We start from the raw sequence: 27,229 nt of genomic DNA on the forward strand, positions 1-27,229 counted from the left end.
TACTTGAGTTAGTCTTGAAGAACTTTGCTCCCATTTCCTTTTGTCATAATGATAGTATTGTATGTTCACTGTGAGTGATCTTTTAAAAAAGGATTACATGCTTTGTATTTGAAAGACAGTGTTTATGTCCTTTCCTCTTCCAAATACTGTAGAAAATCAGACTTCACAGTTGTTTCTTCTTCCTAGGTATTGGGGCACATGTAAACAGATTTCCCATTTTTGCTTTTCTTTTTTTTTTTTGTCTCTAATCTACAGAATAGTAAAGTGTAAAATAATATACCTTCCTTTCTTTTTCATTTTAAGCATTTAAGAGAAAAAGAGCACAGAAGCGGTGAATCTTGGAAGCTGCTAGAATAGGTAAACGTAGGTGAAAAGGACAAAGTCCTGTTGTGTTAGGTTCTGGCTTGTTCAGCAAGCAGCTACACGGCAGGAGCAGAAACTTTTTGAAAAAGTGTGGTGGAAGTTTTCTGAGGTTTGTAAAAAGGTAGAAGGAAAGGAAAAGGCTCAGAGAGGCTTGGCAGAAGCTCTAAAAGAGACCATAGGAAAACTTTATTGTAATCTCTCATTTGTAACCACCCTGTACTGTATGATAAGCCAGTTAAGTGAGTGTGCGTTACCAGAATAATTGAACTGCACAGCTCCTGTCTTCCTGTCCTGTGTGTGTGTTTTTGTGTGCGTGCGCTGTGCTAAAGGGTCAGGTCTTTCTGGAAAGATTGCTATTTAAAATCGGGCATATGTGAGAGCTGAGACTGTCCCAACTTTATTTTTTGTTGACAGTTTAATGTGTGAGTATTTGTTTTCTCTCATGGATATAGTTAGATTTCTGTTTATCAGTGTTGGGATAAAGTTGTAGTTTTGGCTGATTTGTGCTCCTGTTTGGTACTATTAAATTTTAGTTATTAAATTTTGAAAGAGAGTGTTTTAAGGCCAACAGATACCCATGTAATAATTAAAGATAGATTCCCCCCACCCCCAAGGCCCTCTGTATGGAGAAATTTTCTTTTCTTTTCTTTTCTTTTCTGAATTAAGAGTACAGTAAAACTCCAGAAGTCCCATTCAGTTTCTCTTAAGGCATTTGATATCAGTCAGTTTTTGATCATGGAAATGAAAACGTGACATTTAAATGTAAAGTAAAAGGTTTGTCTGATCATAGGTGTTTTTCTAATTGGTGTTAGGAAGCATAGATAATTCTGATACATTTCTGACATGTGAGAAACATGTAGCATCTCTGTAAGCAAATAAATAGATGGTGTATATACAAGTGTTTGTAAGTTATAATACCAGAGTAATAGGTACATGAAATATTAATTTACTTTATTTTTTAAATTAGAATAAAGTCAGTGTTTGGGTGTGTGCTATTATTTTTTACCATTTCAGTGGCTGAGATAGGAAGATCAAGAGTTGGAGACTAGCCTGGGCGATATAGTAAGACACTGTCCAAATTAATTAAAAAATAAAAATGAGCAAGACTAAGATTACAGCCTGGCGATGGTGATGGCACATGCCTTTAATCCCGGCACTTGGGAGCCAGAGGTAGGCGGATTTCTTGAGTTCGAGGCCAGCCTGGTCTACAGAGTGAGTTCCAGGACAGTCAGGTCTACACAGAGAAACCCTGTCTCAAAAAACCAAGAAGATTTTAAATGAACAAGATGACTGCCTCTTTGTACCCGGCAGAGTTCTTTATTAGCCAACTCTGTTTATTGGCATTTTCTGTTTCTGGAGATGAATACAAAAATTGAATTCTTAGTAATTCCTTCAAAGTAATTCTTTGGTTACTTAAGAGATTCCCCACTGTGTATAAACAAAGAAACAAAACCTTCACAGGTTATATATTATGTACATTTGGATAAAACATCCTGCCTAGCCATTTGTCAGGATGCAGGCCTGTAGTATTATACTTGATATTTTCTACTTGAGAGGCTGAGATAGATTGTGTCTCAGAATTGCTAGTTCTGTTGTGTTTGTTGTATTTTATAGTCAGTCATTCCTTTTGCCCCTTTTGTGACATACATTCCTCTAGAAGCTGATGTTAAGTTCCTGAATGATCAAAATTAGTGTATGGGGAAAAGAACAAGAGTAGAACCCTGGATAACATTTTACTCAACTGCACCTGACAAAGACAAAGAAAACCACATTATTCTGTAGTAGTTAGTTGGGATCTCTTCAGGCTTCTGAAGAGCATTTCTGTGGAGCTTATGGAACATGCTCCGCGTGTGTCACAGCGATGTGACACTAACGTCTGTTTGGAAGGATCACAGCCTGTGGACTGCCACTTGCCTCTCCTGTAGTTCCATCTTATCACCGAGTCTTTGCACAGTTAATAACATTCCACCCTCTATTACTTAACAATGTACTAAAAAGTTGATGCCCGTCTGAATGTTTTTTGGTTGTGGTGGGGTGATTGAAACTGGGTTTCTCTGTGTAACTCCCACTGTCCTGGAACTCTGAGATCTGCTGCCTCTGCCTCCCAAGTGCTGGGATTGAAGGCTCTGGCCAACACCACCACGTCTGAATATACCTGCTGGGCTGGACAGTGGTGGCACCCATCTTTAATCCCATTAATCCCAGCACTTGGGAGGCAGATCTCTGTGAGTCTGAGGCCAGCCTTGGCTATAGAGCAAGTTCCCGGATAGCCAGGAATATACAGAGAAACCCTGCCTGGAAAACCAAAAAGAAAAAAAAGCAAACATTTAAAAGAAGGTGTCAGCCGGGCGTGGTGGCGCACGCCTTTAATCCCAGCACTCGGGAGGCAGAGGCAGGCGGATTTCTGAGTTCGAGGCCAGCCTGGTCTACAGAGTGAGTTCCAGGACAGCCAGGGCTATACAGAGAAACCCTGTCTCGGAAAACCAAAAAAAAAAATAAAATAAAATAAAATAAAAGAAGGTGTCATTTAATAGTATTAGTGGAATGCACAGTAAATTTTAATGAGCAGAATTTTAAACAATATAACTGCTAAAAATTTTGTTGAGTTTTGTTTAGTTTTAGTTTGAAATTAAGTTAAACTACTTTTTCTTCAACACCATCTGGGAGCAGGTGCACAAAGGGTCTGGAGAGATGGTCTGGTCCTCTGAGGCAGAAGTGAGATGTGGGTCCTCTGGGAGGGCAGCATCTCTCCAAACTCAAACTTTCTAGAAATATCCCTGAAAAGAAGCTTCGTGGAATCTTTGAGTCATTTAAGTCTCAATTTTGATTTCTATATCTACTCTTTCGTAACTTCCAGATTTCATGTAATAAGTCCATAGTGAAAAAATATTTGAATTATAACTTTATAGATTCTCTGTCTCTGTCCCTCCCACCTTTCTTTCCAGGCTAGCCATGAAATTGCTATGTAGTTGAAGATGGTCTTGAACTCCTGGCCTTAAGTTACATATATGTGTGAATGTGTGGGGGTGTGCTCAGGTGTGCAGGTGCTCTTAGGCACTTGAGGTAGAGATGATAGCCTCCTGGGATGGGTCTAGGGGACTAAAATTGGGTCTTTTGCAAGAGCAGTGTATGTTGTTAACCTCCTAGTTACCATTTTTGATACCTTTTTCCAGTCCTAACATTTGTTCTTAGAGACATGTTTTCCTGTAGGAGGAGATACAGAAATCATGCCAGTCTGAGCCCTTGATCCTCATCTTTACTGTTCTCAAGTATTGAGAGTACCATGCCTAGCTCATAGTAGGTATTTTAATCAACCCCTAAACCAGTTAGAGAAGCACATTAAGAATGCCTTTTTATAGCCAGGTGTGGTGGTGCACGCCTTTAATCCCAGCAGAGGCAGAGGCAGGTGGATTTCTGGGTTCGAGGCCAGCCTGAACTACAGAGTCCAGGACAGCCGGGGCTACACAGAGAAACCCTGTCTTGAAAAACCAAAAGAAGAATGCCTTTTTGTTCGGCGGAAGTCTTGTAGAATGTAGTAAATGTTTCATGCTTTTTAAGACCAGTTTTGCTGGGCTTGGTGGCACTGTCTTTAGTCCCAGCACTGTGGATGCAACAGCAGGGAGGTCTCTCTTACTTGAGGTCAGCCTGATATATATGGTGAGTTCCAGACCAGTTAGGACTACAAAGTGAGATAGTTATGTCAATAAATAAGTAAAATTAATAAAATCATTTTTGAAGCTATAGAGATGACTCATTGGGTACAGTGCTTAGTGTACACATTAGAATCGGTTTGGATGCCTAGCACGTACGCAAACCTCAGAAGGGTGCTGTATACCAATAACCCTAGCTCTGACGGGTGGAGACAGGTGTATTCTGGGGACTTACCCACTACTGTCACCAAAATAATGAGCTCCTGGGTCAGTGAGGAAAAAATAGAGTGGAGATCAATAAAGGAATGTACGTGTGCATGGGCAAGCAGCATAGCACACCCCATGGTGTATGAAAACTTTTCTGTCTGTTGGGAATGTGAGCATTACTGTGTTGCTGTATGTAGTGGTCCTTACAGAGATTTAGATGTGGGTAGGGATTCTTACTCAACCCAGCCTAGGTGGTTGCTGTCACGTGTGCCTGTCTCCCTGGTAGTGCGATTCATGTTTATTCATGATGCACTGGGGGGTTTTCTCCCCTCTTCAACCCATCTTATAAACTCTACTATAGAATAAGTAAAAAGATGTTAAACCAGGTTTTCTGGGCTAAGTTTTTATGTAAATAAAATTTTGCACTTTATTTTAAGAACAATTCTTGAGTTAGGTTCCTGCGAGTAATTTGTTTCGTGAAGATCCTTTCATGATTCTTTATGGAATAGAGGGGTTTGGAAGTTTGACAGCTAGATAATTGTTACATGACTAATGGAGAGGATAGCAACTTGATTTAACCATCTCTCCAGCCCCAAGACAATGTTTTTGTTTGTTTGAGGAGATTGTCCAGTGTGTAAATTCAAGATAACATATTTAATTGGGTTTTTGTTTGTTGTGTTTTTTTTTTTGGTTTTTCGAGACAGGGTTTCTCTATGTAGCCCTGGCTGTCCTGGAACTCAGAAATCCGCCTGCCTCTGCCTCCCAAGTGCTGGAATTAAATTGGGATTAAATGCGTGCGCCACTGATGCCCGGCTTTTTTTTGTTTTTGTTTTTTTTTTTTTGAGACAAGGTTTTTCTGTTTAGACTTGGCTGTCATAGAATTCACACTGTGCTGTGTATATAGGCTAGGCTGACATTGAACTCAAAGAGATTTGCCTACCTCTGCCTCTTGAGTATTGAGATTAAAGCCATGTGCTGCCTCCACTGCCCAGCTAATAAAATTGGTTCTTATAAGCAGCAACACTTATATGGAGTTGGTTTGAAGGAGGAGTTTGGAAATGTTTAGAGAACAAGCTAAAATAAAGGGCCTAGTATGCTCCAAACAGTAGAAAACTGTGATGACTCAGAAGACTAGAACACTGTTAGAGTGAGGACAGAGCTGTGTGTGTTGCATACCTTTTATCCCAGCACTTGGGAGGCTGAGAGAGGTAGGCAGATCTCTGTGAGTTCAAGACCAGTTTGGACTACAGAGCAAGTTCTAGGACAGCCAGGGCTACAGAGACCCTATATTGAATGTTCATAAATATTTTGGATTTTAGGTATTGCAAACGTCTTTAAATTGGGCCCTGGGAACTTTTTCTAGGCTGTCTATCCGGTAGAGCTGGTTCCCAAACCAACAATGTCAAGATTGAGGTAGGGAATGATTTAGGGTTTCTGCTAGTTTAGGTATATGTTAATGAGATTAAAAGTGTGTGGGGTTAATTAGGAAAATGAAGGGAGCTGCAAAGTCAGTTACTGGATAATCAAAGGAGTCACTCCAGGAAGAAATACAGCTTCAAAGGCCGCAAGGAGGTCCAGTCTCTGATGGAAGCATATTATTAAAGTTCCTCATGCCGAGATCCAGATCTGACCTATGAGTTTCTGTGTTTCTGTAATGAACACCACCTAACCCTTGCAGTTTCAGTCCTTACTGTGGATTGTTTGCAGTCCTCAAGCTCTCTCAGAAACAGCTCTGAGTCACAGAAAACAGTCTAAGTACTGAAAACCAACGACTTCACTCTGATGTTTATCCTAGAACTGGCTCTATAACCAGGGCTAGGCAGAAGTAGTAGGACTGACAGCGTTGGGAAGCTAATGATACCATTACGTAGGACAGAAAAGTAGTGGCTATTAAGTCAAGGAAATGGAGAGGTAACAGGATGGCAGAGCATGAAGTAGGTTTGGTTGGGGTAGCGAAAAGTAGCAATGCTTGCTAGTAATGGAAGAAATTGGGAAGGGTAGGCACCAAATTGTGTGAGGCATCCTGTATACTCTTGTCCATGTCTAAAAACAGCTGCCTGTTTAACATTTTCCCCAAATGCTTACATTTATTTATTTATTTATTTATTTATTTATTTATTTATTTATACATACTCTCTGTGTGCATTCTTCCTGTCTTCTGGTGTCAGTACCAGAAGAGGACCTTGGATTCCATGGAGCTATAGTTACAGGCAGCTGTATATATGTGGGTATATGCAACAGAACTCGGATCCTCCAAAGAGGAACATTTCTCTGAAATACTGAGCGTAAAATTTTTCCAGCTTGAATTTTATGGTTTTTTTAAAAGATTTATTATTTATATGTAAGTACACTGTAGCTGTCTTCAGACACCAGTAGAGGGCGTTAGATGTCATTACAGATGGTTGTAAGCCACCATGTGGTTGCTGGGATTTGAACTCAGGACCTTCACAAGAACAGTCAGTGCTCTTAACCGCTGAGCCATCTCTCCAGCCCCCGAATTTTATGTTTTTTTTTATCTTTATCTTTTTTAAATTATTTTTTTGAAGACAATTTCATGTATCCCCGGTTGGTCTGGAACTTGCCATTTAGCCCAGGATGACCTGAGCTTGTGATTATCTCGCCCTATCTTATGAGTGCTGGGATGACAGGCATGTAGGTACTATGCTGGATTTTATGGGGGGTTGAGGGTCAAACACCAGGGGCCAGAGACATGGCTCAGCAGTTAAGAGCACTGTCTCTTCTTCCAGAGGTCATGAGTTTGATTCCCACAACTATCTGTAATTGGATCCATTATCTTCTTCTGGATGCTCATATACATTAAATAAATAAATCTTTAAAAAAAAAACCAAACACATCCGGGCTTCACTCGTGCTGGAGGAAAACAGTGGCTTAAGCTGCATTCCCAGCTCATATTCCTTACTTCAAAAACATGTTGACTAAGAAAACAAACATGTAATGGAGACATGGCAGAGCATGTAGAAAATTTAAATTTTTTAAAGAAAAGATTGATGTGTATGAGTGGTGGTCTTCCATATTTGTATGTATACCATATATGTGCTTAGTGCCTGTGGAAGGCAGGAGTGTCCCAGATCAGATTTTCTGGAACTTGAGTTACAGATGCTTGCAAACCATCGTGTAGGTGGCTGGGAACTGAGCCTGGGGTCCTTGAAAGAGCAGTACGTGCTCTTACCCACCAAGTCATCTCTCTAGACCCCATAATTGTGTTTCTCGTTACTACAGTATTTAAAAATAATTTAGAGTAAAATGAAAAAGGTGTCAGAAAAAGAAAATGCCAATATAAATGGAAAGGGTTTCATTGTATTTGATTGGAAGGTGTGTTCTGGATTACAGATGTAGCTCAGTTGGTAGAGTCCTCATTTGGCTTGCCCGGGCCCCTGGATTGATTCCAGCACTGAATAAAACTGGTTAATGGTGGTTCAGACTTCTAATTCCATCACTGGGGAAATGGAGGAAGTAAAATAAGTAGCTTATGGTCATGCTATATACAATTTAAGGGCAGCCTGGGCTACATGAGACCCTATCAAAAATCAGTTCCAGGGCTGGAGAGATGACTTCGTGCTTTAGAGTACTTCATGCTCTAGCAGAGGACCAGCTTTGGTTTCCAACACCCCCACATGGTGATTCACAACCATTCTTTTTTTTTTTTCCTTTGATACTGATTTTTTTTTAATTAGGTATTTTCTTCATTTACTTTTCAAATGCTATCCCCAAATCTCTCTATACCCTCCCCGCCGCCCTGCTCCCCAACCCACCCACTCCTGCTTCCTGGGCTTGGCATTCCCCTGTACTGGGGCATATGATCTTCGAAATACCAAGGGGCTTGTCTCTCTTCCCAGTGATGGCCGACTAGGCCATCCTCTGCTACATACGCAGCTAGAGACATGAGCTGTAGGGGTACTGTTAGCTCTAGTTCAGGTGTTCCAATCCTACTGGCTGTGGAGGCACCAGGCAGTCATAGTGCACATGCAAACCTTAGAGGAAAAGTACACCATAAACCTTAAAATACAACCAGCATTTTGTTGTTCCAAACGGTGGTGGGACAGGGAGGCAGAGGCAGATCTCTGAGTTTCAGGCCAGCTAGGACTACACAGGGCTTGTCTCAGAAATCTACAACCAAAACTCAACAATTTCATAGACAAACACTGAGAAAAATGAACAGTTTTGCTTTCAAAAGTGCTTTTTGGGGCTGGAGAGATGGCTCAGTGGTTAAGAGCACTGACTGCTCTTTCAGAGGTCCCGAGTTCAATCCCCAGGGACCACATGGTGGCTCACAGCCATCTGTAATGGGATCTGATGCCCTCTTCAAGTGTGTCTGAAGACAGCTACAGTGTACCCATATACATAAAATCAATCAATAAGTAAATCTTTTTAAAAAAGAGAAGGGGTGGTGGTGGTGGTGGTGGCATACGCCTTTAATCCCAGCACTTGGGAGGCAGAGGCAGGCAGATTTCTGAGTTTGAGGCCAGCTTGGTCTAAAAAGTGAGTTCCAGGACAGCCAGGACTACACAGAGAAACCCTGTCTCAAAAAACAAAGCAAAACAAACAAAAGACAGAAAAATACTTTTTGCTGGGTGTGGTGATGGCACACACCTTTAATCCCAGCCCTTGGGAGGCAGAGGCAGGTGATTCTCTGAGTTTTGAGTCCAGTTTTGTTTACCACCAAACCTGAAAACCTAAATTCAATCCCTGGGACCTACATAGTGGAAGAAGATGACTTGACTCCTGAAGGGTGTCCTCTGTGACACTGGTCTCCTGTATCCCAGATGCTATGGTGAATGTTCACACACATTCATAACCTGACCATCTAAACCTGACTTGGAGGAAATGTTAATTTGTTTGTCACTTCTCTGCTCCCTCCAAGTGGGCATGTCTTAGTTGGCAGGAAGAGGGCAAATGGTGGAACAGGCCCTTAGGAATGCAGGTGTGGCTAGTGCCAAGGTTAGGGCAGTGGTGGTCCATGGATGCAAACGATGTCAACCACCCTTTGTCCCACTTTTAAATCACATGAAAAGTTCAATTAAAAACTGTGGGGGCTGGAGAGATGGCTCAGCGATTAAGAGCACTGACTTCTTCCAAAGGAGGGTTTTTTTGTTTTTCTTTAAATCAAAGGTAGAAAGGTTAGGTTTTGCTGGGTGTGGTGACATGTTTTTAATTCCAGCACTCCTGAGGTCGAAGCAGTCAGATCTGAGTTCCAGGCCAGCCAGTTAACCCTTAAAAAAAAAAAAAGCAAATTAACAACAACACCCCCCCTCCCCGCGCCCCCAGTGTTACACCTCCAGTAATAATAGACATAGTAATGTAGAAAGGGAAATTTTCCTGGGGTTCCCCCACCACCAAAAAACTATATAGGCTGTTAGGAAAGTGAGAGTTGGCCACTCCCAGGGATGAATCCTCTTTATTGGTTATTCAAAATATGCTTTGGGCTTAGCAGCTTGTATTGTGCATATATATATATATATATATATATATATATGTAAATAACTCAGACTATCAATCTGAGTGTAGAGGGCATGAGAGGGTTTGCAGAGAGTACATTGAAGGAAGGGAAGATAGGGAAGGGAGAGGTGAATTTCATTTTAATTAAAATGTATTAAAAAGCCAGGCATCGCCAGGCAGTGGTGGTGCATGGCTTTAATCCCAGCACGTGAGAGGCAGAGGCAGGCGGATTTCTAAGTTCGAGGCCAGCCTGGTCTACAAAGTGAGTTCCAGGGCAACGAGAGCTATACAGAGAAACCCTGTCTCAAAATTAAATTAAATTAAAAAGCCAGGCATTGTAGTGCATGTCTTTAGTCCCTGCACTTGAGAGACAGAGGTAGGCAGATCATTGCAAGCTTGAGGCTACCCTCATCTACATAGTTCCAGGACAGTTAGGGCTATGCAGCTAGATCCTATCTTAACCAAACCAAACCAAAATAAAAGTATTAAAACTGGTTTGGTTTCGTCTATTCTTAGAAATCTGCCTGTTTCTGCCTCCCAAGTGCTGAGATTAAAGGCGTGTGCCACCACTGCCCGGCATCTTCTTTTTAAAGATTTATTTATTCATATAAGTATACTATATGTAGCTGTCTTCAGACATACCAGAAGAGGGCACCAGATCCCGTTAGAGATGGTTTTGAGCAACCATGTGGTTGCTGGGAATTGAACTTAGGACCTCTGGAAGAGCAGTCAGTGCTCTTAACCACTGAGCTAGTCTCCAGCCCTAGTCTATTCTTTAATGTTGGATCAGAAAGTATTTATTCTATATTTCATGACTATTGCCAGTCAAATTTCCAGGGGCTGGGGAATTGTCTCAGTGAGGGCTAAGTGTTTGCCATGTAAGAAGCAGGATCTTTGTTTGGGTCTTTAGCACCCATACAAAAAGCTAGATAGAGTAGGGCATGCTGGTAAATCCTAACAGACACAAGACAGGCAGTTGGAACAACTGTCTGGAACTAACTGGCTAGCCAGTGCAGCAAACCAGTGACCCCCAGGTTTAGTGAAAGACCATTGTCTCAAGGTATCAATTGAGGAAGATACCCAGAGTTGATCTCTGGCCTCCATGCCATCTGCATACCAAAACACACATCAAAACAACAAAAGCAAACTTTACAGGATTGTGGTATAGTAACCTTTCCTATGGGGGAGTTAGCGTCAGCATTGCATAATAGATTCTAACCATTCCTTTTCTTGCTTCACTGGTTCTCTTCTCCAACACACAATACATTTAAGTTGTTTACACGATTTAGTAAAAGAGCAAGATTCTTACCTTATTACACTGTGCTGTGTTTTTGCCTGAATGCACATGTGTGCTGGTTGTCTGTGGAAGTCAGAAGAAGTTAGAACTGGAATTATAGATGGTAGTGAATAACCATGTAGATTATAGAATTGAACCCACGTGCTTGTTGAATTTGTGGACAGCAAGTGCTCTTAACACTGAGCTATCCCAGCTCCTGATGTATAAGATTTCTCCTTGGCCTGAATTATCTTGTCCTTTTTAGATAAGGGTTATGGGGGGCGGGGGGCGCTGCAGAGATGGCTCAGTCATCAGTGTACAAGGGCCTGTGACTCCAGCTACAAGGAACCCGATGCCCTCTACTGGCTTCTGTAGGATCCCACACACGTGGCATATATTTATCCACATACACATAGGTAGGGATCCAGAATACATCTTCCAGTGCCCCTTTCCTGGACAGGCCTGAAACGTAATACTGCTTTAGCTTATGACATGAGATTTCAAGAATGTGGGGCACCCAAAAGCCATGGAAGTGGGAAGGAGACCAAAGGTTTCTGTCAGTGTGTGGAATGTATATAGGTACCATGATGGAAATAATCATTGATATGAACCCTATATTAATCATTGTGTTCTTTCATATACACTTTGTGGGTTTTTGTTGTTGTTGTCCTTGTTTTATTTATTTATTTATTTTTGAGATACGGCTTCTCTGTGTAACAGCCCTGGCTGTCCTGTACTCTCCCTTTAGACCAGGCTAGCCTCAAAGAGAGATCTGCTTTCCTCTGCTTCCTGAGTGCACCACTACCACCCAGCTTTTGTTGTTTCTTTGAATTAGGGTGTCATATAGCACAGGCTCGCTTCCAATTTATGAAGATCCTCACTCAGTCTCTGGGATTAAAGGCATTCCTACCACATCTGTATTCATAACAGTTAATTATTTGTACAAATGTAGGAGTAACCTCAAAGAAGTTTTGACTTCCCAAGACCAGTTAGGTGGCTAATATTTAATATTCAAGGATAACCTGCATATTGTTTTGAATAGATATTGCTTCCTGAGCCACATTCCAGGCCTAAAGAATATATATATGTGTGTGTGTGTGTATAGTCTTTTGTATGTATTCATGTGGGCGTATGTGCTGTGATTTACATATGAAGGTCAGAAGACAACTTTGTGAGTCTGATTTGATCTCTCCTTCAACCTTAACCACAAGGCTGTCAGACTTGCTTGGCAAGTGCTTCATACCTAGTCTGCTTCCTGGGACAGAGGAGGGAACCCAGACTTTGTGCAACTAACTGATGCTCTTTGCTTCTCTAAATCTTAAAGATCTTTTAGGTAAAATATATATTTGAGCAATGGAGAAACCAAGTGAGTACAGTAATATAAAAACTTGAGAGCCTTTCAAAATGTGAAAGAAAAAAAAATTACTTAAGATTGAAAATTTTAAAGAAGCTTTAAGGAGTAGATAACAATTATGATAGGTTGGTAAGACTTCCTTGATAGTAACTTTTATTAGTTGTATGGAGCTCAGTACATAGTCTGTTGTTCATTTAAGATAAAAGTTCACAAATATAGCATATAGTACCATATGAGCCACATTGTATTACACTCCAGAAGAAAAAAATTACATGCTATATCAATATATTTTAAAATTTCAGATAAAGAATTTTCACTGTAGGTACAAAATTACAGGTACTTGTTTGTTTTTGTTTTTTTACTAAGTTTAAAACATCATGTTTAATTGTAAATATTCTTAAGTATATTTTGATTTATGTTTCAACAATGTCTTCTTACACTTATTTAGTCTCTGTTTATTGACATTCGTGTAAAAGAGCACACAGTCCAACTGCAACTCAGCACGACGATCTCTAAACTTGTTAAGCTACTGTAGTAATTTATACAATTAACAAGACAAAAATCAGAGCAAGTGATGGCTTACTTGATTTTAGAATAATTAAGACAGTAAGGTCAGAAAACCCCTATGAAGCAGAAAATACACATTTAAAAATAAACATTTTGGTTTTTGCTTACAATTTTACTTCTTTATGATTAATACAGGCAACATGGTTCTTAGTATCTTTTTACTTTTGTCTATAAAAATAAAATCTTTTAACATTCCTAAGTTATTCAATTTTCCAACAAAGCTACTATGACCATTTTAAATGGCAGTGAGTAACTGAGTAAGAATTCAAAAAGTCAGTGGCACAAATTACATACATACAAGATGATGTAACAGATACAGTGTTAAGTAAGCAGTTAAGAGTACAGTACAGTATTAGCTGTATCTAAGAGGTAGAATTCTTAGTCACAGTCTTACAGGAAAGACGCAGTGGATCCCGCTTTATCAGGCAGGGTAGGTACCTATAGCTTGCTTCTCTTGTACTTAAAGTAGGGAAGAGAGTTTTTTAGGCAACGATCTCATTGGCCTCTTTTCTGCATCTATTGTAGGAGCTTGGTTAGAATCCTGGGGCATTTTTCTTGGTCAGTCATTGATCATATATAGTATTTATCTCACATTTTGAAAAGCCTCTGAATAGGGAAAAATAAATTTCTAGTCCCCTCCCAAGGGCCTGAGAAAAAGAAAACTAAGTATATATTGTAAATGAAATCAGTATTTCTCTGGGTATCATAATTTTGTGTGTGAGGTAGCAGGGTAGTGCAAGATCATTAATATGTAATAAGAATTCCAGCAAAAAAAAATATGTGTATGTTTATATGGGTTCAATACCCAGATCTGACTGTTGACTATCTCTACTTGACAATACATTTATTATAAACACTACAAGTGAGTTGAGTGTAACTTAAATTCTGTTTCATGATAAAACTAAATCACTAGTACTTGAATAAAATTGTACTACAGACTGATAAACCAGAAAGGCAGAATGTTTTTGTATATATTGGCTTTTATTTCTATGTTAGGTGTTTATAATTTGGGATTGTTCTAATACTTCAAAGTCAGTAAATGACCAGAGGTAATTTTGTGAGAGCTATAATAAAAAAACTGTAATAAATATGCATACCTAGTGCTAAATCTTATGGTAGGAATATACATTTCATAAAATCTATCTGAACATTTATAATAAAAACAGTAATTAGAAAATAAAAGCTATGACAAATACAATTTCTTTTGGGGATTTTTAGATTACTCTCCTTTGATCTGATTCCTATTATAATTGGGTCAGCAAGAAGAGCCCATCTGATTCTAGATGTTACACTTCTCTTTAGGTAAACTTGTTGGATCTGGTGTTGTCAAATTTATCTCATTTTTTCTTCATGTTTCTGATGATTTTGAGAATTTAGAAAGGTGTTGTTTATTTACACTAATGTCAGATCTTTTCATTAGTATGTCCCTCACACCTGCTTGTGATAATGCATTATCAATACCAATAGCTGTGCACAAACCAACGTAACACTGCTGATGGGTAATATCAAAATAAGTTCATCTTATCTCTAATTTAATCTTAGCTAATGTCTAGACAGAATGCATCTTATTCACAAACATCAACTTTATATACCTTATATCAAAGACAAAGACACTAATTTTTATGAAGAAAGAATCCCTTTCCAGTTTTAATTATAAAAATGTTAGGTTTTGGAAGTATAGACTAAGTATATAAAAACTAATACTTGTGGATAATATTTCACATTATATTTGGTTGTAAAAATGTTAGAAGTATTTTTTCAGTGGTATGCTTCTATTTACCTTTTTTTGGGAGAGATTTAGTAGAGAAAAGCTGATCTATTCAGTCCATGATTATATAATTATCAAATGATTTCTTTTTTTTCAAGACAGGGTTTCTCTGTATAGCCCTGGCTGTCCTGGAACTCACTCTGTAGACCAGGCTGGCCTCGAACTCATAAATCCGCCTGTCTCTGCCTCCGGAGCGCTGGGATTAAAGGCGTGCGCCACCACACCCGGCCATCAAATGATTTCTGATGTAAGGTATTGGAAACTTCTTTAATTAACATGTACCTGCCACACGTACAGAGAAAATTCTAGGTGAGAGCAAACTGGTGGCATGTTTATGAACGTTCTTAATTCATTTAATTCATATATGATATCTGGGAAAGATTTTTAACTTTAGGAAAATAGTTATTATGGCTTCATTCAATTAAATCTAAATTTTACATGACATCTTGTTTTATACTTAAGTATAAAACAAGTCAATAAAGTTGTTTGTTGTATGGACATAATGATTTTCCTTTCATAATAAATTTTACATATCTTACACTTACATACATTTCTGAAAATGTTATGGGAAATGTGACTATATCTTGAGTGTAACAGTGTATTAGCATTTCCTACCTCTTTTTTCAATGTTAAATAATCTGTATTGGAGTTTTAAGTTCTACTTTTCCTCTTATCTTCAAATAGACTTTTCAGCGTATAGATCTGAATAGCTGACACCAGCACCATGACCATCAGGTTCACCACAGACCAGAAATTGACTCTGTCAAAGTTGCTCTCTTGTATGTTTCGATCTCGAGCTTCAAACGCTCTCAGCAGAGTCTGTATGTGGCCACTTTTGCTTAGTCTGGACTTGATGCTGTTGATGGATTCCTGGAGATGAATATAATAATTTTACTATTAAAAATAATAAGAACATATTTAGCAATATGCTTCCTGCTAGTTCTTAAAATACAAGACAATTTTTTAAATAGATGGGAATACAATTCAATTAAAGGGCAGGTATGACTTGTATCATCTAAAGAGCCCCCATGAAGTTATAACATAGTAAGGATAAATTTAAATTTCTTTAACAGAGGAATAATTCTTTAACCAGAAATTGAAAAAACAAGATCAAAGCATTTGAGTAGCATAGCACAGGGCCTTTTTTTTTTGTTTCTTTCAAAACAGGGTTTTTCTTTTCTTTTCTTTTTTTAAAGAATTTTAATATATCTTTTATTTATATGAGTACACTGTAGCTGTCTTCAGACACACCTGAAGAGAGCATCGGATCCCATTACAGATGGTTGTGAGCCACCATGTGGTTGCTGGGAATTGAACTCAGGACTCTGAAAGAGCAGTCAGTGCTCTTAACCACTGAGCCATCTCTCCAGCTCAAAAAACAGATTTTTCTATGTAGCTGTGGCTGTCCTGGAACTTGCTCTGTGGGCTAGGCTGGACTTGAACTCAGACATATCTGCTTTCCTCTGCCTCCTGAATGCTGGAATTACAGGCATGTGCCACCACTGCCCAGCAGCAACAGGACTTTTATATACACTATCTCTCTTGTAGTCCTGACAATTTTACCTAACACATTTTTGTGTCTATAATACTTTACTGTTTGAATGTTAGTTATGTCATCCAGGCAGCTTCAGTGTAATTACATACAGAGTCTGGAGTGATACAAATGGCACAAGCCATGGATTGCCAGCAACACCTGTAAGACTTTAGACCTGTGAAATTCACTTCAGATTTGTGAGACAATAAATCCATTTTGTTGTTGTTTTTAAAAGTTTCACTACATCGAAAAAAAGGTATTTTCATGATAGGATTCACTTAAGATATGTGATTTGAAGAACTAATTAATAATAAGAGGATAAACATAACATTGAGACTTGAAATGATATAAAAAAATGGCAAAACCAACAGTTTCTGGAAAATATAGCTAAGATCGCTTAGTTCAATCCCTGACATATAGTAAAACACTGGCTGCTGGATTGTTATTACTTATTAAAAGGGCCTACTAACCAGGATATCTTCTAGTTTCATCTCCAGGACATCTGTGTTAGTAATATACTTTTTCCAGTCTTCTTGGCCTTGAATCTCTTCTCCCATGTTATCCAGGATCAATTCAAAGAAAATTACCTTCTCAGAAATGGTGCTGAATGTGTTATCAAAGCAGAACATGTAATCACCATCTTCAGTCTCTATACTACATTTAAAAAAAAGGGCACACTTTTAGTATTCTGTATTTCTATTTGGGAAACAACCTGGACACATGTATTCAAATATTTTCAAGTTTCACACACTTGGAACTTACTTGACCAATTATGTTATATTGATATAATTTTTTGAGGGGGGGGCCTGGGAAAAATACCATTCACAGCTGAAATACATGATGTCCTACTAAGCTTTAATATTTATACTTTATTCAAAGAAATTCTATATTAAGTCCTATTCATAGGCAACTATAACAACCAACGTACCCTTCAATTGAGATTATTCTTTAAACTGAGTTTTATTTAATTTTCAAAAGCAGTGATTGTTAAAACTGGAGAGATGGTTCAGTGGTTAAGAGAACTTGCTGCCGGGCAGTGGTGGCACATGTCTTTAATTCCAGCACTTGGGAGGCAGAGGCAGGTGGATTTCGAGTTCTGAAATCCAGTCTGATCTACAGAGTGAGTTCCAGGACAGCCAGGGCTACACAGAGCCATTACAGATGGTTGTAAGCGACCATGTGGTTGCTGGGAATTGAACTCAGGACTTTTAGAAGAGCAATCAGTGCTCTTAACTGCTGAGCCCTCTCCCTAACCCTACCTATGAATGAATCTTATTTCACACAAAAGATAATTTTCTTTAGTAAGACTTCTTATAAGGGCTTAGTTATGTCTAGAAATTTTCTCTCTTAGATAAACCTTTCTGGATACATTTACACTATCTGTCATTCAATTTTCAATTTCTCAAGAGAGACTTCAATTGGGATTAGAGGATCTGAGAAGGGGGAGTGGGGAGTCAGAGCTGCTCTTTTTGTTGTTGCTCAACATTAGAGTTATTTTTACATCCTTCTAATATCTTTAATTCATCTTCTTTATTCAATTGGACATTAACTTGCACCTCCTTATACTTCAGTATATTTTGTCTATATTTCTCTTTGGTTGTCACTCAGCATTCTATAGTTATGCTTGACAAAGGCAGGCTCTTCAGTGAAACTCAGATCTCTTTGGCACCTGTGAATTTTGGGGCAATAGTCATAATATAATAGGACGCTGAGTGCTTGCTGCAATTTAAAAAGGTCTAAAAAGGCTGGGCATGGGCGGTGGAGGTAGGTGAGTAGAGATGAGCATGGTCAGCATGGTGAGCTCGAGGACAGGCAGGGATACATAGAGAGACCCTGTCTTAACACAAACAAACAAACAAAGTCCTAAAACTGCTAAGAGCATGTAGCCCAGAGATGGACCCTTTGACCAGCAATATACCTTTATAGTGTTCAAGTTTTACTGTTATGCCTTTCCTTTTTTTTTTTTTTTTTTTTTTTTTTTTTTTTTTTTTTCTCTGTGTAGTCCTGGCTGTCCAGGAACTCACTCTGTAGACCAGGCTGGCCTCGAACTCAGAAATCCACCTGCCTCTGCCTCCCAAGTGCTGAGATTAAACATGTGCACCACCACTGCCCGGCGCCTTTCATATATATATATATACATATATATATGTATATATATATATACACATATACACACATACATACACATACATGTATGTATGAAGAACAAGTTTAGTAAGATGATGACATAGCTTGTTGAGGGCCAAGATGAGGCTTGGTTGGCCTGCCTTCCTTCCTTTTGGCACTGGGGCCTGGAATTCACTAAGCAAGCACTCAACCACTGAGCTTCATCTCCAGACCAAAAGCTTTGTTTTCTGATTTTCAAATTAATAGGTTTTTCTATAACACTGCTCACAGTTTGACTGTATTTTTTTTTCAAGCTCCTCATTTTATTTGGATATGAAAATTTCTCCCAAGGCTTGGTCCCATGAAAATGTCTAGAGGTGACTGGATCATTAAGTGTTGTATGGACTATTTGGAAGTAGGGCCTACATTAAGAAAACAGACTGGAGAGTGACAGTAGTGTATGGCCTTGAACCTGGTCCCTTCTCTATTTTTTTCTGCTCTATTTGCTATGAAGTGAGACGCTTTGCTCCTCTAAATGTTCCGATCACAATATTCTTTGCTCATCATGTATGTGCCTACAATAAAATGGAACATAGTAACTGTGCTGGTTTGAGTGAAAATGGCCCCCAAAGGTTCATAGGGAGTGGTGTTTACTAAGAGGTGTGTCCCTGCAGGAAGAAGTGTGCCAGTGTGGGTAGTCTTTGAGTTTTCAAATGTTCAAGCCATGTCTATCTCTTCCTGCTACCTGCTGATCCCAATGTGGAAGTCTCAGCTGCCTCTCCATGTCTGCCTTCATGCTGCTATGCTTCCTGCCAACACAATAAATGAACTGAACCTCTGAACCTGAACCTCTGAACCTATGTTTAATGTCCCAATTAAACATTTTCCTTTATAAGAGTTGCCGTGGTCATGGTGTCTCTTCACAGCACTAAAAACCTAAAGACAGTAACCATAAACTGAAATCTATGAAATCAAAAAAAATAAACCTTATTTCCTTTAAGTTGACTTTCTTAGATACTTTGTCTTAGGCAGAACAAATACTGGTGAATAAAGTGAGGAACGACTTTAAAAAGATAGAAAAGAGATAAAAATAAAAAGATAGAAAGAAATGATTATTTCCTAAGAAAACTTTCTGGGGCTGGTGAGATGGCTCAGTGGGTAAGAGCACCCAACTGTTCTTCCGAAGGTCCAGAGTTCAAATCCCAGCAACCACATGGTGGCTCACCATCCGTAACGAGATCTGGCGCCCTCTTCTGGAGTGTCTGAAGATAGCTACAGTGAACTTACATATAATAAATAAATAAATCTTTAAAAAAAAAAAAAACAACTTTCTATCATACTCAACGTATATCAACATATGTATTGACTTTTATGATAACTGTAAAACTGGTTGATGACTCTTCAGAGTGTCTAACCTGTACCTCACAGGCTGCCAGTGGGTGTCAGAGGATAATTATGAATGTAGCTCAACACAAAACAGTAAAACTTGCTAAAAATATGAAAAAAATTTTTTTTGGTAATTTCTCTTTTATAACTTGATTACACAGTTCTGAGTGTAAACTCTGGTGAGATTGTATTATAGTGTCAAAAGGTTAAACACACCTGAATGTATTCCAAGGGGGTATGATACTGATCCAAAAAGGGCAAGACATATATACATATAGCAGGTGAATGGTCTCTGTGAGTTCAAGGCCAGACTGGTCTACAGAGTGAGTTCCAGGACAGCCAAGGCTGCACAGAAAACCCCTATCTCAAAAAAACCAAAAACAAACACAAAAACAGCTGGACATCATGGTGAACACCTTTAATTCTAGCATCCATGAGGCAGAGGTAAGCAGGTCTTTGAGTTCCAGTCCAATCAGTTACATGATTGAGATCCTGTCTCAAAAACAAAGAAAACCAAATAATATGTTTTTTTAGCCAAGAAGGCAGATATAAAATGCCACAACAGATTAACAAAAGCACAGGAAGAAGTTAGCCGGGTGTGGTGTTCTCCATGGTAAACACCTATGATCACAGCCACGGAGGAGGCAAAGGCAGGAGGATTCCCTGATCCCAAGAAACAGAGTAACAGACTGTAGTGACAGACTGACAGACAAACTGGAAATGAGTACATCTTAATTTGGAAAAACGGCCCACTATCAAAGTCCATGCAAAAAAAAAAAATCATACAGCTATGGACGTGCTGACGTCCTGGTCCTCTCTTCCTTTCACTAGAGTCAGCTAAATGGACTTAAGGGAGATACCTGGGCATGGTGGCATGCACCTGTCATACTAGCACTTAGGAGTCCAAGGTTAAAGAACTGCTGCATTCCAAGCCTGCCTGTCCCACCCCCCAGTGTCTCAATCAACTTACGTATGAACACCATCTGATTTTCTTTGTTCAAAAACTAAGGTTCTGCCCTCTGGAGAGGTAAGATGGAAATCAATATCTAATTCTCCTCCATCTAAAACCTATAGAAGAGAAAAATATATATTACAAACTTTGAAAATAGAAAGTTCTATCAAATAAACCATGTGATGTTGAGATTTTAAAAGATTTTATCTATTAATGTTTATTGGACATAGGGTCTCTTTATGTGGCCCTGGTGGTCTTGGAACTCACTATGTAAACCAGGCTTGGCCAGCCTTTGCTTCCTTCAGAGTGCTGGGATTAAAGGCTTGCATCCCCATTTAAAAGATGTGCACGTGGAGGCCAGAGGTTGGTATCCTGTATTGTGCTCCAACTTACTTTTGAGACAGGGTCTTATTACATAGCCCAGGCTAGCCTTACCTTGTCATCTTCCTCTCTTAGCCTCCTGAGTATTTAGAATTATCAGCATACAGTACCATGCTTGCTTGCAAGGAAAGGTTTGATTAATAAAATTTCTTTTCTTACCTAGATTCTTTCACTAAACCCATAGCTTGTTTCCCTGTGCCTAGTTTTGCTTCCTTTAAATCTGCCTTTCACAGCCTATCTACATATCGGCTTAAATCTTACATGTCCTTGCAAAAAATAAGGGAAAAGATATGCATTACAAAACACATTTATGGTCCCTTCTGTGTCGCCTCACTGTGTGGTCTATTTCCTTCCTTTGCTACTCCTACCCTAAGACCTGACAGTCTTCAAAGCTAATAAAACCTCAGTACTTATACTACGCCTCTGAACACTTAAACTATACATCCTAAAATCACAATGTCTACCCAATTCTTCCCTTTTCTAAAACTGCCCTCATTCCTTGCATTCTTATCTCATTTTCAGATTTATTTTTATTTTCTCCAACAACTCTATCCTCTGAAAACCAAGAATCATGCTTTATTCAAATTGCCTGTAGGATGTGATGGTTCATGCTGTAATACCAGTCCTCCGGGGACTGAGAGAAGGACTCTTATGAAGATCTGAGGCTAGCCTGGGCTAAATACTGAATTCAATGCCAAGGGATACATAGTGAAACCTTGTCACAAAAACCAGAGTAACCAACCATCCAGCCAACCACAGCCTACCAAACCCATCAGGCCCAAACAAGCCTACCTATGAACCCCCAAACTCCTGAGAACCAGGTTTTTCTCAATTTGTTCTTCCTCCCGGAACATGCCTTGCATACATTAATTGTTCAGTAAATGCTAAACTTTTGTTCACAAGTGGAAATCAAGAAATATTAAGCTGTAACCTTTGTTGTGCTGAGATTTTTGTATATTATGACTTTAGATACTTCCTGTAATTATTGTAAACTTCTATAAATAATCCCAAAGGCTCCTCATATAAAACTTTTACATAAGATTTTTTAAAAAACACTTAATAATAAGCATATTCTGCTGATACTAAAAAGAAAACAATGACACGGGAAGAAAGCTGACAAAGTTCAATGGAAGAAATCTTATTTGATTTCAAAGTGATGGATATACACTCGGGATGATAATGTACCACTAAATACAGCAACAGTCCATTTCAACACATTTCAAAATCTGACTTAGAGATCTTCGCATGGACACAATTCAATACTCCCAAGACTGGGTTTCACTATGCAGCCTTGACTACAGAGATCCACTTGCCTCTGCCTCGGGAGTGCTGGGATTAGAGGCGTGTGCCACCACTGCCCAGCCACAATTCAAAACATCGTGACGATTTTATAATATTGGGATTTGGTGAATGTGGTGAGAGTGAGTCAAACAAGTGTCATCACTTCGTCCAATAATAAAGAAGAACGTGTATCAACCTCTTACAGCAACTTCTCAGAACTGTAGTGTATGTAAACTAGCTTGAAATGGCTTGGGGGAGAAACAAAGAGTAACGCCATTGACGTCACCAGTGCTGGCCTCTTTCCGACCAGAGGAAAGGGAAGAGGGAGGGTAGGTGTCAATTTTAGGACTGGCCAAACTTGTGAGTTCCAGGCTCCCAGGAGCCCCGGTTAAGTACGCCTGCGCCAAGCAGGCCAGCTTCCCAGGAGACCCTCCTCGGATTCACCTCGGTCGCCGTCCGCACCTTTTCCAAGTCGGTGAGAGGCGACCATGTGGTGCGGCCCGGCCCAAGGAAGGCCAGCCCACTCCCGCACTTACTTGGTATTCGATCTCCAACGATGCCTTCAGGGGCATGGGCTGGTAGAAACACTCCTTCCGGCCGGCCGGCAGCGTGAAGGTAAAGTCACTGTCCAAAGAGGGTGTGAAGCCGGCCGCCCCGCGCAGCAACGCTGCGGGCAGAGCGGACAGGAGCAGCACGGGGAATGGCAGCCACATCTTGCCGCCCATCCCTGTCGATCTCTGCCTGGACGCGTGTAGGGAGGTGGGGGATGCTGGTGTCTCCGCTTTGAAATCCCGATCCGAGGGAACTTCAGGCAGCGGCGAGCCTCACTCTCTTGGAAGGTGGAAGCACTGCCTTCCACTGGGCCGGGCGAGGGCGGGGCCAGCGGCCCCTTTCTGCTGCCTTCTGGGTTTCGCATCCTTCCTTTCACACGGGACTTGACGGTTTCGGCTTCCCTCACACATGCCAATCAACGTTGGTGGGGGTAACGACGGGAAATGTAGTCCGAGGTGACCACGGCACGCCGCTCATCCGCGCGTCCAGCCTCATTTCCCGGCATGCCCTGCGCCCCGCTCGCGTTCGCAGACCCCCGCGTGGTGGGCGGGGTCGGGGCCCGGGAGGCGGGTCCCAACGGCTGCCGCGGCGGTTCGAACTCGGCGCCTCGGAGGTTCGCTGGTTCTCCTCTTCGAGAGTCAGAGGCTTCCATGTCGTGGGCTGCGAGAGTGTCCCAGGCTTCCGAGCGCAGAGGAGCCTCGCGGTGCGCCGTGGTCTGGGGACGCTAACCCCGGCTGCGATCTGGGTGGTGAGCAAACGCCTCCTGGCTGGAAACGGGCTTTCCCGAGGGGATTGTTTTCTCTTGGGACAGTCGACCTGCGCCTGGCCTGCTTGTGAGGCGTTTTCTTTTATTTGAGGCCGAATCGCAAAGGAGGCTGCCAGATTTTGCTCTACTCCCTACAGGCAGATGGAGGACCTCTTTCTTGAAATAAAATACTGTATAAAACCATGTACTCTTTCTCAAGCGGAAAATCCTGTCACAGGATTTTTTATAGAGTGTAAAGTGCTTGTCCTTCGCTCGATGAGTGTGCGTGTGTGAGAGCGCATTTTTCACTAGACTTGAAGATACGGTTGTCAGGGCCGCCCTATAGGTAAGATGATAAGCCTTTCTACGTACACATACTACAGGTAAACGGCCCTCAGGAAAATGAGGATGTTTAAATACCAGACGTATCCAATTCAGAACGGCTAGGAAATTCTTACGTGAAAATGCAGAAGATGCTGAACGTAAAAGCCTCACTCACTTAAATGGTGTCCTACAGTACTGATCAGCATTTTCTAGTCTCAAGTTTCTTCTTTTCTCTCCTCCATTATTCTGTACGAAGCTAGAGATGTTGCATAGATGTGAAGTAGCATGGGTTCCTGAGCCACTAACGGGAAGTCTTCCAGCTTATGCAGAAGCAAATTTGGTCAAAAGAAAACCAGAAACAGGGTAGAAAAGGGTAGAAACATTTACATCTACAAAATATCTCGTTTAATTTCCAATAAGGTGAGAGGTGGTTTTTTTTTTGTTTTTGTTTTTGATTTTTGTTTTTTTTTATCAATCCACCCTACTCCTGAGAAATTTTGACTGGGAAATTAATATACCAGGACCGTTTTTACCTGAGTGGGGGAGGGAGAAGGCAGTTTATTCATTTATCCGTTCAAAATATTGAGTTTTCCTAAGTGCATTACACTCTTGAACATAATAGGTGGGAATTATAATATCTGTAACCCAAATTTTAAGAAGGGCAATGAAAGAGGTGCTACAGTGAAAAAAAAAATTAAATGGAACATGAGAGAGAAGTGAAATTGTAAGATTATGCAGAAAGTTCTATAGTAGGAGTGGAAATTCTAAAACTTTTTAGTTTTTAGTTTAGTAATTACAATCATAAAGCATCCTTTGCTGTGACTTGAGGAATATTAGTTTTACTCTGTGTCTGTGGGTGTTTGGGATCCTCTGAAACTCAGGTTACAGACCATTGTAAGCTACTGTGTGGGGCTGAGAATATCAGTGGCAGCCCTTTGAAAGAGCAGTGCCTTTCAACCCAGAGCCATCTCTCCGCCATGATGATCTTTCATCATGATCTTTCTTTTAGGGCCAAGAAACTTTAGTTTCATGCTCACAGGTTGGTGCAGCAAACCGTTCACTGCATGTAGTTCTATGAGTTGAATTGCTAGCTGTCATTTTTGTTTTGTTTTGTATTTTTTTGAGACCATGTCATGCTATACAGGCCAGGTTGGCTTTGCGCTCAAAGAGACCCACAAGTGCTAGGATTAAAGGAATGGTGACCATATCCACTCTCTACATGTCATTTTGATCTGTGATTATGACTCGAGAGTGTTGTTAAGTTTTACAACCACTGTGAATGGGAGGAGATAACTTACCTGGTAATAATAGCTTTTAAAAATTTATGGAAGATTTTTGTTTTGTTCTTTTTTGAGACAGGGTTTCTCTGTGTAACCCTGGCTGTCCTGGAATTCACTCTGTAGACCAGGCTGGCCTCAGACTCAGAAATCCACTTGCCTTTGCCTCCCAAGTGCTGGGATTAAAGGCATGCGCCACCACCCCTGGTGGAAGATTGTTGTGGTAACATCAGATATCCAGGGCTTGTAAAGTTAAGTTTTAACTTCTCATATTGAAGTTAATTAGAAAAGTATATCTTGATTCAAATCTCAGATTGACCCTCTAAAATTGTGTGACTTTGAGCAAATTCATCTTCTACGAAAAAATTGCATCCATTCATTTGTGTGTGTCTGTGTGTGTGCATGAGTGTCATGACTGTGGAAGTCAATGGACAACTTGTGGGAGTCTCTTCTCTACTTTGATCTGTTGGTCCTGAGGAACACACTTGGTTCTCAGTCTTGGTGCCAAGCACAGTTTTTTCAATTTTATTGCTGTGAGATTAATTTATACCATAAAATCTTCAGGCTAACTCCAAGAAGTTTCTTTCTATTTTTTGTTAAGGAAATGGAATTTATTTCATCAGACTACTGTACCAAAGACAACAACAATGAGGAGGAAAGTTTGCTTGCAAACGTTGCTTCATTAAGACATGAACTCAAAATAACAGAATGGAGTTTGCACAATTTAGGGGAAGAGTTATCCAGGCAAGGAAATAAAATCACATGAATAAATTGTTAAGTATTTATAAATGTAAAATGGCTAGATTTCATTATATGTTCTGTTTAGTATGCCCCAGGACTTAAGACATAATTGTGAAAGTGGAAATATTAACATTTACATATTAAGAAAACATCTTTAATATATCAGGAACCAGTATACAATATATATTCAGATTACTTATCTCTCATTACTGTGGCTGTTTTTTATTCCTGAGGTAAAGAGATTCATGAAATATGTAGCTAGTGTAAACTAATTGTGATTTACTGAAAGTATATTGGAAACACAGTCTTCTGTTCATAACTTTGGATCTAATTTCTGATTATTATATGTAGAAATTTATGGTAAAAAGTATGTCAGAAATGATCTGTAGTTTTCCTTTCTTCTGTAGTGTCAGTCCAAGTGAAAATTCTGAGTATGTGTGCAGTCCTTCAAGATCTGAAAGGCTGATTTTGGAAGAACTCATCCAACCCAGCCACCTGGGACGTTTGATTTACCCACCTGATAAGAAAGTTTGTAAGACATCTGATAGTACTGATTATCAACAGAAACCCAGACATCAGGTTATTATCTTTAGATCTGATTATTTAAAATATTTTCCTTTGCATGTCTTATGCTTTTACATTATTATAGTCTTTTACTATAGTTATTGTGATTGAAATATAATTGATCTTTTTAAATATATGTGGATGAGTGTTTTGCCTGCATATGATGTAGAGGTCAGAAAAATGTGTTGGATCCCCTGAAACCTGAGTTAAAAGTCCTGAGTTCTGGGCAGCAAGTTCCCGCTGTAAGTTTCTATGTGGATGCTAGAAATTGAACCCAGTCCTTGAGAAAACAACTAGTGCTCTTAATTGCCACCTCCCCAGCTCCATAATTATTCCTGTCTGAGGCCAGCTCTGGCGGTTCTTCTGGTTCTGTCTTGAGGGTAGCTGAGGCGGGGAAGAGTGTAGGCAGGGGCAAGACTTGGACTTGCAAGATATTTAGGGTTGCTTTTTAATAATAAAATGTTTACCTGTCCTAAGTTACTTGTAATGGTAGCTGACCTGCCTGTCTGAGTTCCTCAGAGGCCAGAAACTGCAGTCTCTGTAGTTCAGCATTGTTGTGTCCGGCCAGCAGATCACAGCCTGGGTTCTAGCCTGGAAAGGCATTTTGGAAACCTGGAAGAGAAGAGGGGCTAGGCAGCGAGAGAAAGAAATGTAGCTAAGACAGTATTCTGATCAAAGCTCAATTTTACTATTTTCAGACACTCAGTTATAAAGGAAGGGGGAGGGAACCCGATTTCCCGACAA

General features: G+C 40.0%; 2 protein-coding genes across 3 annotated transcripts in view; one reads left to right on the forward strand and one right to left on the reverse strand.

Annotated features, from left to right (window-relative positions):
• Positions 1 to 12,437: 12,437 nt before the first annotated feature.
• On the reverse strand, positions 12,438 to 23,198 carry Tmed5 (transmembrane p24 trafficking protein 5). 2 transcript variants are annotated; one of them, XM_021163702.2, is made up of 5 exons: positions 22,819 to 23,198; positions 20,639 to 20,736; positions 16,647 to 16,830; positions 15,258 to 15,512; positions 14,800 to 14,924 (listed from the first exon to the last, which is right to left on the reverse strand). In XM_021163702.2, exons 1-4 carry the CDS (start codon positions 23,005 to 23,007, stop codon positions 15,294 to 15,296), a joined length of 690 nt encoding a protein of 229 aa, XP_021019361.1. In that variant the 5' UTR covers positions 23,008 to 23,198; the 3' UTR covers positions 14,800 to 14,924; positions 15,258 to 15,293. The 2 variants fall into 2 exon arrangements, with proteins under 2 accessions (XP_021019360.1, XP_021019361.1); XM_021163701.2 differs by having other exon boundaries at positions 12,438 to 15,512.
• Positions 23,199 to 23,413: 215 nt separating this feature from the next.
• The window catches only part of Ccdc18 (coiled-coil domain containing 18), a 98,265-nt gene continuing 94,449 nt past the window's right edge, over positions 23,414 to 27,229 (forward strand). The window contains exons 1-3 of the mRNA XM_029478044.1: positions 23,414 to 23,582; positions 25,782 to 25,924; positions 26,329 to 26,500. Coding sequence (XP_029333904.1) covers positions 25,785 to 25,924; positions 26,329 to 26,500 — 312 coding nt within the window. The 5' untranslated portion in view covers positions 23,414 to 23,582; positions 25,782 to 25,784. The remainder of the gene's footprint in view (positions 23,583 to 25,781; positions 25,925 to 26,328; positions 26,501 to 27,229) is intronic.

The sequence above is a fragment of the Mus caroli genome, chromosome 5, assembly GCF_900094665.2.
Source record: "Mus caroli chromosome 5, CAROLI_EIJ_v1.1, whole genome shotgun sequence".
NCBI classification, from domain to species: domain Eukaryota; kingdom Metazoa; phylum Chordata; class Mammalia; order Rodentia; family Muridae; genus Mus; species Mus caroli.